This window comes from Mobula hypostoma, chromosome 4, assembly GCF_963921235.1.
Source record: "Mobula hypostoma chromosome 4, sMobHyp1.1, whole genome shotgun sequence".
In the NCBI taxonomy this organism is placed as follows: Eukaryota; Metazoa; Chordata; class Chondrichthyes; order Myliobatiformes; family Myliobatidae; genus Mobula; species Mobula hypostoma.
Genome location: NC_086100.1, coordinates 109852798 through 109871465, shown reverse-complemented (window position 1 = coordinate 109871465; position 18668 = coordinate 109852798). Strand labels below are relative to the sequence as shown.

The following is an 18668-nucleotide window of genomic DNA, read 5'->3' as shown; positions in this document are numbered from 1 at the left end:
TATAACCTGCCCTCTGCTTGTTTCCAGTACGTACTGGGCCAAAAATGCTCCATGAACTGCTTTCAGAGCTTCCTTTGCAGAATTTTCTAATCGTTATATAGATTATAATTCTCCATGGTTACTGCCAGACTTTTCTGAGAAGCTGTCATTACTTTTTATTTTATACTCTGTCCTATGCTATAGTCAGGAAAGAGGGAGGCCTGCACACCATTCCCACAAGTGACTTACTGACTCGCAAACCTGCATTCTCTTTCCTGAACTTATTCATCCCCGTTTATTGCTTGAATTAATTCATAGAGGCACTTGTCTAACTTCTCCCAGCTTCGCAGACTTCTTAAATATCACATACTCTTCAAAATCAGAGCAAATCATGTCTCCGGTAGTTATATCTCTTTCATGTGAAAATCTGCAGATGCTGGAGATCAAAATCAGCACACACAGAATGGTGGAGGAACTCAGCCAGCAGGCAGCATCTATGGAAATGAATAAACAGTCGACGTTTCGGGCTGAGACTGGAAAGGAAGGGGAGAAATGAGAGTAAGAGGAAGGGGGGAGGGGAGGAAGGAGTACAAGGTGGCAGGTGATAGGTGAAACCAGGAGGGGGCCAGGGAGGGGTGAAGTAGAGCTGGGAAGTTAATTGGTGAAAAAGGTGCAGGACAGGAGAAGGGGAATCTGATAGGAGAGGACAGAAGACCATGGAAGAAAGGGAAGGGGGAGGAGCACCAGAGGGAGGTGCTGGGCAGGTAAGGAGATAGGAGAGGGAGGGAAACAGGAGTGGAGGAATGGTGAGGGTGGGGGGCAATTACAGAAACTTCAAGAAATTGATGCTCGTGCTAAATCTCTTTAATAGTTATCAGTTCAGAAATATGGAGGTGAAATCAACACTCGGGTCTTATTGCCCAAGTGCCCTGCAGAGTTGTGTGTGAATTGTCTAATTTATTAACATATTATGGTGAATCAGTCACTCTTTAACAGACTCTTCTTATCATTAACTTAAACTCCAGTAGGATACTAGATCCTCCTTGAGATACCTACTTGTGCAATGGAGGAGTTGAGAGGAAATCTGTCTAGTAAAAATGTTATGGTTTATAATATCACATCCTTATATATGTATAATAATAAAGAATATAAAATCAAATAAATGTGGTACAACAGAAAAGCTATAAGGTCAGTGATTTCAGAAGGGTCAAAAAAGGGTTAATACTGTGTATAACTAGATTTGTGTGTGTTAAAATGCAGAAAATTAACACTGCATTCCTAGCTAAGCAAGCTTGCACAATGACTCTTTGGTATGACCAGGAGCATGTCTTATCTTGTTTAAATTACCATCTGAAGCAAATGTAGGGTCAGTTTTCCACAATAAATGAGGAAGTAAAAATATACAACAATGTTTGTTTTGTTATTAACTGGTTGGTAGATCAAGATCCAAGTAAACAGGTCAAATTCTTTTGTGGTCTATACACACCCTTAGCAATTAGGCTGGGCATAAAGTTACTTGAACTGATTATGTAATGTCAGTGAAGAATACAGTCAATTGTGTAGTTGTATTAATCATCCATTTTACCAATTAAATACTATCCTGATTTAAAAATAATGGCACTATTGATACCAAGAGTGAGTAATCCCCTAAAGAGCAATAAAAAATATGATATTAAGACAAGGAGCCGCAAGATTTTTAAAAAAGATTAGCAGCTAGAGTTGGTAAATTAAGAAAGAACTGTTTAAGCATTTAACCACAAATATGGCAGATTGCAGTTCAGTGAGAAATAGTGAGGTGACTTTCAAGAGAGTACGAAAGGAAAATTAAGATATTCCATAAACATGAGAAAGTCTGCAGATGCTGGAAATCCAAAATGCTGGAGGAAATCAGCAGGTCAGACAGTATCTATGGAAATGAGTGAACAGTCAACGTTTCAGGCCGAGACCCCTCTTCAGGACTGAGAAGGAAGGGGGAAGATAACAGAATAAAAAGGTGGGGCGAGGGGAAGGCTATTCTATACTCTCCTTTCAATATGTACTAAGCTCTATGGGAGGCTGTACTTGCATTCCACTTGCATCCTGCCACCTTTCACTGATTATGACAGGGTTGGGGTAACAAGCTGAACCAGAGTCAGTTTATTATCACTGGCATGTGTCGTGGAGTTTATGAACTTAGCCGCAGCAGTTCAATGCAATACATAGTATAGAAGAAAGAAAAAAAAAACAATAATAAATAAATAAATCGATCAATCAATCAATTACAATACACATATATTGAATAGATTAAAAATTGTGCAAAAGAACCAGAAATAATATATATTTAAAAAGTGAGTAGTGTTCACAGGTTCAATGTCCATTTAGGAATCGGATGGCAGAGGGGAAGAACCTGTTCCTGAATTGCTGAGTGTGTGTCTTCAGGCTTCTGTACCTCCTACCAGTGAGAAAAGGGCATGCCCTGGGTGCTGGGGTCCTTAATAGTGGACGCTGCCTTTCTGAGACACCACTCCTTGAAGATGCCCTGGATATTTTGTAGGCTAGTACCCAAGATGGAGCAAACTAAATTTACAACCCTCTGCAGCATCTTTCAGTCCTGTGCGGTAGCCCCCCCGCCCCCCCCCCCCATACCAGACAGTGTTGCAGCCTGTCAGAATGCTCTCTACAGTACATCTATAGAAGTTGAAGCTGAGGTACCACTGAAAGCCAAAAAACAATAACATCGTAAGACAATGACTAATGTTGGAAGTATAGTTTTGACCACCACCATGACAGCTATGTTATTTAACTTCATTGATTTAAATGAATGTGAACTAAGAATCCAGTTCTAATAGAGGTAACTGAATTGTAAAGATCTGTCTGCCTCACCAATATCCTAAAGCAAAGGAAACCTTCCGTCTTAATCAGTGGATCTCTGCCCAAAAGTGATCTGACTCATTACTGCCATCAAACCATTTAATTTAGGAGTTATTAAGATTGTATTAGGATTGTAACTTCCACATCCTATGAATGTGATAAATATGCCTGTTTTTAAATAAAACTACTCATATTTTTCATGTCAAATGTATGAAGATATTCTTCCATTCTCACATGTAGGCTTACTACTTTTTGGCAAATCTCATCCAATTTTGAATTACTGCACAAATTGGATAACCAAATCTCCACCATCTGAAAATGTAAGAAATAACCTTTTGCTATATTATCATTGGAAGAGATATCTACGGTTATGCCAGTTTAGGCAGTATACGGTTAGACAGTTTTGTATATTTCCAATTGTTTTTTTCGACCAAGATTCAAGAGCTAAGTATATACAGGACTTAAATATTCTAAATTCTAGATCCTGAAGACTAACAAATTTCATATTTACTTAAGGCTTCATTTTGCTAAAGTTTGAGATTTCACTCCTTCAAAGCTTAATAGAAAAGAGTAATCTGTTGATGTTTCAGGCAGAGACCTTTTTTCCAGGACTGGAAAGGAAGGGGAGAAGTCAGAGTATGAACTTACTCGGACTTCTCCCCTTCTGTTACAGTCTCGATGAAGGTCTTGGTCTGAAACGTTGAATGTTTACTCTGTTCCATAGATGCTGCCTGGCCTGCTGAATTCCTCCAGCATTTGTGTGTGTTGCTTTGGATTTCCAGCATCTGCAGATTTTCTCATGTTTGGAAAGTTTAATAGAGTTGTCTATTCTGTTATATTCGCCCTGAATTGAGATTGAGATACAATCTATCCTGTAGGTTCGGTAATGTTGTTGACCTTCAGTTGGACTGCAGAAACATTACTGAATACTTTCAAGTTTGTGCAAATTATTTCAATAAAAATACAGAAATTGAATTCAAACTGCTGTTTAAACCTGTAAAATGTAATGCGGGCTCCATAGCAACTTAGGCAAAAATATTGTAAAAATAATGTCTGTTTTTCTTTGAACATGGTCCTGCCATCAACAAGTTCCCTTGCACTGAAGTTAGAGACAATGTTAATTTTAAATGTAAATACCTGGCCCAGAGAAGTTTCAGCATTACCCTTTCTTTACTTTTAAACATTGGAAATAGTTTTACAAATGATACCCTCTGGTGAAATTTGTGCATGCATTTTCATGCTTTATCATGCACCCATTTTAACCTTAATGAAATTACCTGCTGTTCATTGTTTGTTGAAGTTTCGGTTACATTGTCAATGCTACTGCAGCTTGTTTGACTCATTTCTTCCTGATAATGGCTCTTCTTGAAATGCTTCTGGAATCTAGGAAACAAAACCTGTTGTAATTAACCAAGCTCCATGTACAATTAACAGTGAGTGAAGGGTTTGAACTGTTAACTTGGAAAGTGAAGGAAAGATAAAAATGAGGGAGCATGATTGTGAAAATTTGAGTGCAGCTATTTAGGGATACATTCAGCAAGCAATTTTTCACACAAGTGGCAAGAGATAATACTTCCCAGCCTAAAGAGGCCAAGGATACTCTGTCAATCGAAATGTTCAAAATTGATTGCAATGTGTTATATCAAAGCATCTATTCACTAACCAGCCATATGAATTAAAGAAAACAACTGCTTGATGTTTTGTTAACTTCTGGCAGAAAGCATAAAGCAACTGATATATTACAGAATAGGTATCAGGAAATGTAGAGGAGACTTGACTGAAAAGCAGAGCAGTGGAGATGATTTAGGAGTTCGTGGCAACTTTGATAACTTTAATAATCAATTGCAAAATCTATAAACCGTAAGTGGCCACAAAGCAAGAAAGAACAGATATTAAACTCACAGGCAATAAGGCTACTGAAGACTAGGAGTTACCGGTTGAGGCTAGCTGGTATGTATGAGTGAACAGGATTGTGGATGAGAACTGGGTTTAAATAGGCTGCAGGTGCCGAGCTGGAAATGAGTGGCAGGTGACTCTTGTTAAGTGGGTGAGACTGGGTGGGTGATCCAGCGGAACTCTTCGATGTGCGATGGATCCAAGATGAAACTGGACGGCACCCAAGATCTCTCCTCCAGGCGGTACCCTTCTCAGATGACCAGATACTGCACAGCTCATCCACGACAAAGTGTATCCATCAATCCGCAGACTGTGTGCACTGGACCACCTTCCACCATCCTAGGTTCCAGAGGTGCGGGCTCAGGCAGGTTGAGTAGTCCATAGACAACAGGCTTGCGGCAGGACACCTGGAAGGTAGGTTTGATCCTGAGGGACAGCGGTAGCTGGAGAAGGGTAAGTGACTGGATTGATGCAATGGATAACCTTGAAGGGACCAATACTGGGGTGAGAGCTTGTGGTGTACAAGGACAGATCACGGTTGGATAGGTAGACACTGAGCCAGGCTGGAAGAATCTGGCTGGGCGCTACTGGTGGCAGTAGGCATCGTTGTCATGGCTGTTTGTGCCTTCTTCCTGCATTCTGGCAGTGGTGAACCAGGGGCCCAATGGATGGGACCTCCACCATTTGCACTACTGTGGGGAACAGTGGGGGTTGGTAGCCATGAAGCAGTTCGAAGGATGACATAACCACGGTAGAGGAGGTGTGCAGATTGTAGGACAGCTCAGCATAAACCAGACAATGCTTCCATGTGGAAGGGTCAGATGCAGCAAAACATCACAGAAATCTCTCCACTTGCTGATTGACTATTTCTGACCGGCCATTAGTCTGTGGATGATAGCTGGAAGTCAACCTCACTGAGGTGTAGAAGTGGGAGCAGGACTCAGCAGAACTGTGAGACAAATGTAGGCCACAACCCAACACAATATTCTGGGGGCAAGCCGTGGAGATGAACGACGTTGGAAAGCCAGGTTCGCCATCTCAACAGCTGATGGATGTTTGGGGAGAGCAATGGTGGAGAACCTTGGAGAACTGGTCCACACACTGTCATGATCACTGCAGCCCCATTGGAAGGAGGCAAACCCGTGATGAAATCCATGGCGATGTGGGACCATGGGTGTCAAGGAACTGGCAGGTCTACAGGAGCCCAAAGGGCTGTTGGCTGGAGGAACTGGACTGGGCGCGTTGAAGGCAGGCAGTGACAAACTGACGTACATCTGCAATCATGGTGGTCCACCAGAATTGGCGTCAAGAGTATGTCATGCACCTGGGTAGCTGGAGAGGGGTGAGGGGTGGGCACACTGGTGGGCCAAAGAGGCCACCACATATACATGCAGTTGTCAGGTGTGTCGGCCGGACCAGGCTTGTGCAGTTGGGCCTGGCACATCTGGTTCTCAATGTCCCAGATGATCAGGGTGAGTATCTGGGAGGATGGATCTCCAGCTGGGTCAAACTGTCGTGACAGGGCATCCACCTTGGTGTTCTTGGAGCTGTATTGGTAAGAGATGGTGAGGTTGAATTGCTCAATGAAGAGGGACCAGCAAGCCTGATGAGGGTTCAGTTGACAGGTCTGTTATATGGACATGAGGTTCAGGTGATCAGTCCAGATCAGAATGGACTTGGTGTTACCCATCAGCCAATGTCTCTGTTCTTCCAGGGCCCATTTGATGGCAGCTAGCTCCCTGTCTCCTACTCCATAACGGTGCACTGTAGAATTAAGCTTGTGCGGGAAGGCAGCACAAGGGTGTGTGTTCTCGTCCGGTCCTCACTGGGACATGTGCCCACGTCACAGTTGTCCATCTCTACCACAAAAGGTCTGGAGGGGTTCGGATGGTGGAGAATGAGAGCAGTGGTAAAGCATCTCTTGAGCTCCTCAAAAGCGTGGTCCACAGCAACAGACCAGGTTATCTGTGAGGGTGGTGATTTGGTGAGGGAGGTGAGCGGAGTGGTGATTTAGCTGCAGTTTATGATAAACCGGCAGTAGAAGTTGGAGAAGCCCAAGGAGCACTCTGTAGCTGTTTGAGGGAGCGCGGTCGGGGCCGCTCAACGATGGTGTGCACTTTCTCTGGGTCCATGTCCACGCCTTGGCGTGAAAGGACATAACCCAGTAAGGAAATAACTGGGGTGTGGAAATAGCATTTTTCTAACCTGCAGTACAGTTGGTTTTCCAGGAGATGCTGAAGGACTGATCAGACGTTTATAGATGTGGTCTTGGGGGTCCTTGGAGAAGATGAGGATGTTGTCGAGGTAGACAAAGACTCACCAGTGTAGCATGTCTCAGTGAAACACATTGATAATAACAAGGAAAATGGCTGGATTGTTGCAAAGTTTAAAAAACATCGCCAAGTATTTGTAGTGACCAGTGGATGTTATGAATGCCCTTTTCCACTCATCCCCCTGGCATCTACAGATCAGGCTGTGGGCACTTTGTAGATCCAGTTTGGTGATTTTGTTGAGTCCATGACAGTTAATTCAGGAATTAGAATTAGATTTAGAAAAATCTTTGCGTTGTGACTCTGTTGCAATGTATAGACATGTGAATTTAGATGTCTAACGGCTTGTAGGAAGAAGCTGTCCCGTTGCCTGGCTTTAACGCTGCGGTAGCGCTTGCCAAACAGAAACGGCTGAAACAGTTTATGGTTGGGGTGACTGATGTTCCCGATGATCTTCCGGGCCTTTTTTCTGCACCTGCTGCTGTACATTTCCTTAATGGAGGGAAGTTCACAACCACAGATGTGCTGGGCTGTCTGTACCACTCTCTGAAGTGCCCAGCGTTCGAGGTTGGTGCGGTTCCCGTACCAAGCAGTGATACAGCCAGTCAAGGTGCTTTCAATGGTGTCCCTGTAGAAGGTCTTGAGGATCTGGGGGCCCGTGCCAAACTTCTTCAGTTGCCTGAGGTGAAAGAGACGTCGATCAAGAAGAACCTTTCACTGGCTGGGGACTGGAACGTTGACTGAACCTGTGCTGTGGAGCTTCAGCAATGTAGTCATTTATGGCTCGGGTCTCGGGGGGGCAGAGGGAGAACAGATGACCTCCGGCCGTGTAGTCTCTGAGGTAGCAAGGTGCTGGCCACACCGTGGTATTCCTGTGGGAGTTTGGTGAGGTCAGGTGTTTCCTCTGTCTCCACAGCTCTACGGTGTGAAGCTCACTGATGTTGCAGGCAGTTACCCCTCAAGTGGTCCCTGCTGAACCGGGTGGCAAGGCAAAGGAAGGGCCATGAGTGGAGGGCCAGGGGTAACCCAAGATTAGAGGAGTGATGGGTGAGTCGATCAGGAAGAATTAGATAGACTCACGGTGCTCTCTGATGCTCACATGCAAGGCTGTGTGCGTGCTCTGAACATCCCAGCTCCCAAGGGACGTCTGTCAGTGGCTGTGATGCAGAAGGGGTGAAAGATAGGCTGGGAATTAAGTCCAAGATGCACACAAGGGGTCCTGTCCAAAAAGTTGCCTGCGGCGCCTGAATCCAGCAGGTTCCTCTCATGTACTTAGAGCCATCAGGGTCCGGAGGAAAACAGAGAGAGAGATACAAGCTATGATACTGGGATGAGGGGCCAGGGGAGCTTTTCAGATGGAAGGCTCTACCCGGTGGTGCCATTTCCTGGACGCATTTGATGCACGGGTGATTGACTGCTCTGCAGTGTGCAGACAAGTTGTTCCTCCATCGATGATCATGTTCTTGAGGAGTTAAAGCAGCTCTCTCTAACTGCATGGGTTCTAGACGTGTTGATGATTCTGGGAATGGAAATGGGGTCTGGCTGAGGATCTGGAGGGTCATTCCATAAGATACCTATTAATTCGGAGGGCCGGAGTGATGAGGCTTTTGAGGTTAGTGGCATCTCCCGGGTAGACAGCTCAATTTTGAGGCACTTTGGGAAACCGTTATGGTAATGGGCCGACAGCACTTTCACATCTCAGCTCCACTCAGCTGCGAGGGTCCTGAATTCCACGGTGAAATCTAGGACCAAGCGTGAGCCTTGACACAGGTGATGTATCCAATCCACGATCCCTCTTCCATTTCCCGGAGCATCTCATCAGAGAATTCCTCACATTTATTGCAAGCCATGGGTTTATTGTCCCAGTTAGCAGCTTGCCCAGGTCAGGGCTTGCCCAGTCAAGAGAGAGAGACGCTGAAGTGTGTAGAAAGCAGAGACAGCTACAGCTCAAAGTGTAAGATGCTCTGGGACAGGAAGTTACGGCATTGGGTTGGAGATCTGTCAAAGCGTACAGGGAACCGGTATCCAGGCCCCAGAGGGAAGAGGTCGACTGTTACGGGGTTGCTGTATCAAGACAGAGAGATGGAAGATAGTGGTGAGCAGATTGTCAAGGATTTCCTGCTGCTCCTGGATCGATTGCTCATGTCAATAGAAAACTTTCTTTAGGTGAGCTTATTCTGCTGGGCCAATCAATGGTTCACTCATCCTGTCAGGAAACGTACAGGGCACTTGACCCAAAAGCAGAGCAGCAGAAACGATTTAGCAGTGACCAGTAAATTTAATAAACAACTGCAAAATCAACAAGTCACGAGAGGCCACAGAACAAGAGAGAACAGATACTAATCTCACAGGCAACAAGATAGCGTGAACCCCTGGTTGGTTCCTTTACTGTGTGCCAATTAAAGCATGGAGCAAGGTTAAAAGAACGAGGACAAGAGCAGAAAATGAGTTGGCATTCAGAGCTGTCTGCCTGAGTGTGACCGGTCTCCCTCTCACTGCTGGTGTAGGAGTCCTGGGTCTCACACTGTAAGGTTCGATCGCGTCGGTGGCCCATGGCCGTGGGCTCGCTTTCGGGGATTCTGCAGTTTGACGTTTAAAGTTCTTAGCACTGAATACTCCACAGCTGTGGATTAACTTTTGTGGACTCTGCGGTTCATGTTTTTTTGTTTACTCTTTCTTACTATCTGCTTTGGCGCAGAACTGCCTCTGCATCAGCCTACCATCACTTTCAGGAACTCCAGATTAACATTCCATGTGCTACTTGCTCATGGTCTGTTGTCTGCGTGATTTGTTCTTTTTTCCTGCATTAGGTGTTTGATGGTCTTCGTTGTGTGGGTCTTTGCTTTAGATGGATTTTATGGTGTTTCTTGGCTTTGTGACTGCCTGTAGGAAGATGAATCTCAGGGTTGTATACTGTTTAAATACTTTAATAATGTACTTTGTAACTTTGAAACTGAAGAGTTGGAGCCAATGGTTGAGGCTGGCTGGTTCAATGAGGGAACAAGGATTGTGGATGAGAGCTGGGTTTAAATAGGCTGCAGGGGATGAGTGGCAGGTGACCCCTGTTAGGTGGGTGGAGACTGGGAGGAGCCTGCAAGTGCAGTCCTGACAGGAGCCCTTTAAGGCCAGCTCCCTACGGCCCAGGACTATCTGCTGGAATTCCTCAGTAGGCAATGATCCCAGGTGTAAGTGGACGGCACCCAAGATCTGTCCTCTGGGCCATAACCTTACGAGTTGACCAGGTACTCAATACCCCACCCCTAACGACATAAATCCATCAGCCAGCGGACAGTGTACACTGAACCACCTTCCACCATCCTAGGTTCCAGGTGTGTAGGCTCAGGTGGGTAGAGTGGTCTGTGGACAATGGGATTGAGGCCCATTGTCCATGGACCACATGGAAAGTAGGAGTGATCCTGAGGAATGATGGCGGCTGGAGACGGTCAGTGATTAGGTTGATGCGACAGGGACTAGAGAACCGTGACGACAGCTTGCAGGAGTCATTGCACAGGGGGGGCAGATCTCGAGTGGACAGCCAAACACAGTCCCAGGCCAGGTGGTTGTCCTAGTGGCAGTAGGCACGGTAGCAGCTAGGATAGACCTCCACGCTCTCCTCCAAGCATTCCGACACCAGTGAACCAGGGCCCTAGTTAACGGAACCTTAATCATTGGCTCTTCACGGGGCACAGTGGAGGTTGGTAGCCAAGAAGCATTTCAAATGAGGACATACCCATGAAAAAGGAGGTGTGGCAATTGTGGAAATAGATGGTGTATAACAGGAAAAGGAGCAGTCCCCAGACCAACACTTGAGAAACACCGCTAGTCACCTGCAGCCAACATGAAAAGGCTTCCTTTATTTCCATTGTTTGCCTTCTGCGAGTTAGCCATTCTCCTATCCAGCTAGTATCTTTCCTATAAGACCATGAGCTCTTATCGTGTTGAGCAGACTCATTGACAAAGGCCTTCTGAAGATCAAAACATCCACTGACTCTTCTTTGTCTATCCTTCCTGTTATTTCCTCAAAATGTTTCCCCTTGGGAAAATCATGCTGACTTCGGCCTAATTTATTGCGTGTCTCCAAGTACCCAACAACCTGATGGACTCTAACATCTTGCCAACCATTGAAGTCAGACTAACTGGACTATAATTTCCTTTCTTTTGCCACCCTCCATTCTTAAAGGGTTGAAGTGACATTATGCTCAACAAATTAGGACACACCTGTGGGGAGAGAGATTTTTCAGATCAGAAACCAAAGTTCTGCTAATCATGGATCAATATATACAGTAACTGCTTGATGTGTTGTGCTTTTCGATTTATATGCAAATTACTGTGGATATCACCCATTTATACTCACCCAATGCGGTACGAAACACAAGCTCCCACTGACAACAAGCAGATTAACACCATCATGCATGCGGCAATAACCACATTACGCCTCTTCTCTTCCTCAAATTGGTGCAGTTCCCACCATTGTAAGTCACTGTACTCACACCGCTCCCCCACATAACCTTTAGGACAGCTGTAAAAGCAGCAGAAAATGGGTGAGGAGAGAGGATGTGGAATACCTGTGCCTTCTGTCACACTGTTGTCAGACTATTGAAGAGAAATGACCCTTGACCTCACTGTCTACGTTGCCGTGGCCTTGGATTGTACTGTTGGCCTCCTCTGCACTCTCTCTGAAACTGTAACACTCTATTCTGCATTCTGTTATTGATTTTCCCTGATACCACCTCAATATACTGATGTGATGATCTAATCTGTGGTGGATGGCCTGTAAGCCAGCGTTTCTCCCTGTAACCCTGTGAGATAAAAATAAACTAGATTACCAATTTATGCAGGGAGCCAGGAGGCACGGCAGTTTCCACAGAACTGTTGCAAGTCGTTGGACTGCGGCATTACCTTCAGCCCCCCTCACACCCACTTACTCTCTTGTTGCCTGTCTGTGAGTGCTGCCCAGACTGGAACCAGCAGATGTCAGAGATTACTCCCCAATGAACAGTCACAGCGCTTCCATCAGAGGTGGCTGGGGCCAGAGGCAGGGTCAAGTTCGGGAAGGATGGCCGGAGGAAAGCAGCCTTACTGAGGTCCCGGTATCAGACCCACGTCCTCTGTTCAGCCCAGCTCATTACTATACCTATTCTGAAACCCATTTCTAGTTTAGAGCATAGAACAGGCCAGCATGGCACTTGCCCTTCGACCCACGATATTGTGCCAATCTTTCAACCTACTCCGGGTCAATCTAACCCTTCCCTCTCACATAGACCTCCATTTTTCTTTCATCTATGTGCCTCTCTTAAGAGTCTCTTTAATCTTCCTCATGTAGCTATCTCAATCAACACACCTGGGCGCATTTCTAACACATTTGTCACCTAAGCAGGTTCAATCAAGTCATCTTGCATTCTCTGCATGAAAAATGTTGCTGGCTCTCTGCACTCACACAAAAATGAAAACTTATCCTTAATTCAGCCCATTTCCTTCGGATAATGCATATAAGTGTGTAGTAGATTTACATATTTAAAATATAAGTGTATCCTTGCATCCTCATATCTGTTTTGAATAGGAACATGGCTGGTGAGTTTATCCACATGTAAATGTGTGCATATATCACATACGTGATACGTTAGATTTCTGTGGTTTCTCCCATCATCCAGAGCCATTAAACAATTTGAATTTAGGGGCTACTTAGTGCCACAGCTGCATTATGTCATCTGGTCTCGTCCTATCAGAGATATTCCCTTTGTTCTACCATTTATTATTCAGCTTCTCTGTTACCTAAAACTAACTTGTTTTCTCTCTTACTCAGTTCTGATGAAGAATTCCAGATCTGAAACATTGACTGCTTCCCTGCCCTCAGATATGTCTCACCTACTGACTGTTTTCAGCATTTTTAAAAACTCTTATTTCAGTTTGCAAGCAGTACTTTTAACTTGCACTAAAGACACTGCGGTGTCACAAGTATCTGTAGAGTTCACTAAAAGCTAACCTCTGCCAGACCTGCAGACTTCTGTATGGAAAGTTACAACGTGTCCATTCTCCCCTCTCAGGGAAAGTAGGAGATCCCATGACACCATTTCACAAAGAAGAAAGGGAGTTCACTCCAATGTTCAGACCCATTATCTCATATATAGGGTGTGAGTTCTATCTTCTTAGAACCAAAAATATTAAAACAGATAGGTGGTATTTCTGACTGTGAGATTGTTTTTCATATTATGCCACTACTATGTTTCAAATTTTATTTCATCATCTATAAAATGATAGAATTGAAGGTGAAAAGTGTCACAATAACTTAATTCTTTATTTGACCTAGAGGCAGTACTACATATACCATTTTTTCTACGTTCCATTCATTTTCCCTGAAGTCACAGCAGAAAAACAGAAAACATGACCCCTATCTATTCCCTTTCCTTTAATTTCTTTTCATGCCTTTGCACTTTCTCTGTTCTCTTTCCTTTTCATTTCTTAATTGGTGGTGCATAGATCAGTAGAGCTCAGGCATTGTGGTGCAAATGGCAGAATGGTTGGCACTTCCACTCATCCTGAGACACTTGTCTGCCGATGTCTACCCTGAACTTTGCAGTTCAATAAGTTAAATCTTGGAGCAGACATTTTTGATCCTTGTCCAAAGGTGGTGCGGTCTGGTGCCAAATATACTGATTGGAATTCAAAGGCGTCTCCAGGAGGGCATAGACTAGCTTACAAGAGAGTAGTGTTTTCCTGGTTGGTGCAGAATGGGAGAAGACAATCTGAGGCTAAAGATGTTTGAAACATATTGAGTATCTTTTTAAACTTTCCCTGTAAAGCTAGGGGAGAGAGGAATATGATTGATGACATTACCTTGTAGCCTGTGGCTCAACCTTAGCTGGTGACCGGTGTCCTTTCACTGTCTGAAATTTTTTTGCTGTTATTTCCTGCACAGAGTGGGTAGGTTAAATTCACCTGAACCACATCAGTTGGTTACTAATTCTCACTCCTGTTTAGCATTGGGACTTCTTTTTGCTACATTAACTATTGTCAAGTTGGTTGAAAGCCTTGGGCATTTTTCTGCATTGAAGCACTGATTGAGATGTGGTGATTTTGATGTCCCTCAACTAAAACAAATGTCATGTGGCAACACTGCCCTCTACAGCAAATTCCCTTTTTTAAAAAACGGTAAATTACTTTTAGTAAGCATCCACAGAAGTGAAGCATGAAGGTAAACTCTAGGTCCAAATCCAGCAAGTCCTCATTATTTTTTCCTTTCCATTCTTCCAAAAAAAACGCAGCTGAGTTTTAAAAAAGTATATTAAAGTGGTTGTTATATTGCAGCTTGAAGATGGTGTGGATTAATTCAGTCATCTGATATCACCTCTGCTTTTCATTCCCATGGAATCCAAAGCTAAATCCATATTGCCTGCCTTACAGTCTCTTTCAAGTTAGTATCACTCTCTTTTTCTCTCTCTCTCTCTCTCTTGCTCTCTCTCCCTCTCTCCCCACACATCTAAGGTGAGTGTTCTTCAGATATATTCTAACTGCCCTTATAAAGTGCAAGGAATATTCACCAAAGATTAATTTCATAATGTATTGGTACTGTAGGGAAATCATCTTTCAACACAAGTTGGTGGATCTTTTTTCACATAACTGAAAATTGCCTGAAATAAGTTACTTCGTAACAATCTCTAGTCCGTTGGCTGTGAATAACCTGATTTAAAAAAAACTAATATGAACTTAAAAGCCCTTTAATTGTCATTTCCTTTCTATTATTTTGATATGGCAAGATTTATGAAGCTTTCCAGCGAGTGGCTTTGCTTGCTAGAAACATAAACACAGTTTTGCCACAGTAATCATTTTCAATCTTGCAATCTGATCTATGCCCAGTTTTATGATGCTAGAGCTGATTTGGGTAAATTAGAACCTGGACCAGTCTGCAAGGATGTGGAAAACAGAAGCAAGAATTATTTTGTGCCTAAGTCACTAGACTGAAGACTTCCCCAATTATTATTTACTCTTTCAACCACTTATCATTGATTTCATGTGGTTAGTATATTTGCTGCTCGTTCTTTCTTACTTTAGCTTTGATTCCTATTCAAAATGCCTCATCATGAAAGTTCTACCTAACTCTGTGTCTTCAAACCTCTGCAACCTCTACTTTGTTTCTTGCAAAAATAAAAAAAATCTTTTTTGTTCAAGTTGTGTTTCTTATAACTTGTATGTGATTACTTCACATGTCTGATGTAATGCTGTGCTAATGAGAGGCTCTTCCTTCCAGTTCTCAGGTGTGAACGAGTTGGTTACGTTCTCCAAGGGCCATGGATATTGTTGATTCAAATCCATCGCAAGGGAGCTGAAGCAACACACACAAAATGCTGGAGGGACTCGGCAGGCCAAGCAGCATCTGTGGAGATGAATAAACAGTCGGTGTTTCAGGCCGAGTTCCTTCATCAGGACTGGAAAGGAAGGGGGAAGACGAAAGAATAAAAAGGTTGGGGTGTGGGGAAGGAGGCTACCGAGAAGGTAATTGGTGAAGCCAGGTGGGTGGGAAAGATAAAGAGCTGGAGAGGAGTGAATCTGATAGGGGAGGAGAGTGGACCGGGGGAAAGGAAAGAAGGAGGGGCACCGGGGGGGGGGAGTGATAGCCCAGTGAGAAGAGGTAAGGGGCCAGAGTGGAGAATAGAAGAGGGGTGGGGGAGGGAAAAAATTACTGGAAGGACAAATTGATGTGCAGGCGACATGGATGGAATATGAGGTGCTTCTCCAGCCTGAGGAAGAGCCTCATGTGCCTCATCTTGGCACGAGGAGGTCATGGACCAACACGTTGGAAAGGGATTGGGGATTGGAATTGAAATGTTTGGCCGCCAGAAGTCCTGCTTTTCGGGGAGAACTGAGTACACGATTGTGGAGCTGTCCTTCGTGGGTTTGATTAATACTGAGGACGTTTCACGTGTATGTAAACGGTCACAAGATGTAAATGAAGAGCAGCAACATTTTCCATGGAAGTACGTGCAATATTTGTCATTCAACAAATCATCTCACATCTTTGACAGGTTCTCCCTGTTTATATATTGACCAGGATTATGATAGCTCTCCAACTTCAAAACTACAAAAATATCACTCCAGAGTTATGGGAAACATAAATTCAAGAATTCCTTTCCCTTGCATTAAACTTGTAGGATATTTTAATTCCTTTGTACTTTCTACTTTCTGCCACTCAGTAGGCTATTTTACATTTTATGCTCAGGAACGTGAACAGTACACATATCACTGCTTTTATTTACTTGCATGAAATTGATGTTATCTCGGTGATAAGGAAGCAAATTCCTCCATTCAGACAGAAGTCTTCGTGTGAATATGGGCAGTTCACCATTTGATTCTCCAGTTTGTGTGTCGGTATCTCTGATATGATGCTCCTGGCAGTTGCTTCTGTCAAACTTTCAGTGGGTGCCGCAGAGCTGATTGTACCTGGAGGAATTGGAAATATTTCATACCTTAAACACTTTGATGTTACAGGCAGCAACACTGCTGGTAGAAAAGGTCATCTGTATTTCATTTCTTAAATATATTCTTCCTGGTAAAATAGGTGTGAGGTGAGGCTTATCCCTGACTGCCCTTGAGGAGGTGACAATGAGTGACATTCAGAATGTTTGCAGTCTATGTTCTGATGGTGATTTTGGGTGGGGCACAACGATTTGACTCAGAGATGTGGAAAGTATTGCAGGTGATGCATACCCGATAGGTGGCGCTGTGGAGCTTAAAGTCGTCAAGAGAAACCATGTGGAAAAGGCCCTTAGCCCTCCCTCCAGATCCATGCTGACCATCAACCATCTGTTTATACTTATCTGCCATTAATCCCATTTTTATTCTTCTAACGTTCCCAGTGCTCCAAGAGAACCACAACCTTGTCGTGGGGTTTGGAGGCTTGCAATGCTTTACAGTGCAGGTGACCTGGGTTCAATTCCCACCGCTACCCGTAAGGAGTTTGAACGTTCTCCCCGTGACCACGTGGGTTTCCTCCGGGTGCTCTGGTCTCCTCCCACAGACCGAATTGGTCACTGTAAATTGTCTGTGGTTAGGCAAGGATAAAATCGGAGGATTGCTGGGCAGCGAGGTTTGAAGAGCCGTGAGGGCCCATTCCGCGCTGCATCTCAATAAAATAAGAGAGTCATTCAGTGTAAAGCTTGTCTACTTACGCAAACAATGATATCCTGTGCCAATAAATCCTTTGTAACACGTACAGCTGTAATTTCCATTTGTATTCGTGCAGAAAGCATTTTCATCACAATTGTGCACCCCAGTTTTGCATTCATCAATATCTGAAAACCAACATTAGAATCATGTTGGAACGCACCATAAATCTGACGTATAATTATCACCTTCCTATCTCGTTTCATATATACACTTCATTTATATGCATACACATACATTTAATGTATCAGTAATTTATACTGATGACCAGTTTTAACAAGTTTGACAAAGACTGAAAAATAATCCAATTTACAGATTTTAGATAGGGAGATGAGGAGTAGGAACAGCAGGTCATTCGGCTCCTTTATTGTTACTCTCTCATTCAGTCAGATGTTGTTGATTGATCTTTTCTTCAATGCCTTTTTTCTGAACTACTGTGGCCCTGCATCCCCTGGTTCCCTTAGTATCCAAAAAACGATTTATGCCTTTCTAGTATATATTCAACAATCGAGCCATTGAGATCCTCTTAGGCAGGGAAATGTAAGATTCACGACCTTTTAGGGTGAAACCAATCTTTTTATCTCCGAAAGGTTGATCCCTAATTTTCAGAAACATTGTGTTTGCATCTACACTGCCATGCTGGTAAGGACTTTATATTTTCAACAATTATCACTCTTTCTTCAAAATACAAGCAGTTAGAGAGCCACTTGGCTTGAACTCTCCTCACAGGACAAGCCCATTATGACCAGGAATCAGGCTAGTCAACCAGTGTTCGTTTCTGTGCATGTTATTTTTTATTGACTCATACTAAAAGACACCTAGGCCTTTCTGAACCTCAACACCTTTCAAGCTCTCATCAATCAAAAAATACCCCAGCTTTCTATATTTTTCCACCAAAGTTGTTTCTTAAATCTTTCTGCACCCTATTTTGTCTGTTACATTCCTGTCCATTCACTGAACTTGTGTATATCACACTAAGCAACACACACACAGAATGCTGGAGGAACTCAGCAGGCCAGGCAGCATCCACGGGAAAAAAGCACAGTACAGGACTGCCGAAAGGTTTCGGCCTGAAACTTCGACAGTACTGTTTTTCCATAGATGTTGCCTGGCCTGCTGAGTTCCTCCAGCATTTTGCATGTGTTGCTTGGATTTCCAGCATTTGCAGATTCTCTCTTGTTTGGAAATCACACTAAAACCTTTCTCATCCTTCTCACTGTCAGTATGGTCACTCTGCTTTGTGTCATCAGCAAATTTTGATACACTTGATCTCCTCATCCTAATCTTTAATATAGACTGTTAACAACAGGGATGCCAGCAGTGAACCCCACAGCTACCCACTGGTCACATCTTCCCAACCCAAAATGACCCATTTATTCCTTCTGTTTTCTACCTACTAACCAATCCTTCATCCATTGCAATATATTATTCCTAATCTATGTTATTGCTCATTCTTTTTAAAACTATCTTTTGCTTGGTGCCTCACGGAAAGCTTTCTAAAAGTCCAAATGCACT

The 18668-nt window shown here is 43.7% G+C and overlaps 1 protein-coding gene across 1 annotated transcript in view; it reads right to left on the bottom strand.

Moving 5' to 3' along the window:
• Positions 1 to 18668, bottom strand: part of egf (epidermal growth factor) — a 155585-nt gene that overhangs the window by 18111 nt on the left and 118806 nt on the right. Inside the window, exons 19-22 of the mRNA XM_063046350.1 lie at positions 17159 to 17281; positions 16247 to 16430; positions 11350 to 11514; positions 4107 to 4212 (exon numbers count right to left, since the gene is read on the bottom strand). Of these exons, the coding sequence (XP_062902420.1) occupies positions 4107 to 4212; positions 11350 to 11514; positions 16247 to 16430; positions 17159 to 17281 (578 nt within the window). The remainder of the gene's footprint in view (positions 1 to 4106; positions 4213 to 11349; positions 11515 to 16246; positions 16431 to 17158; positions 17282 to 18668) is intronic.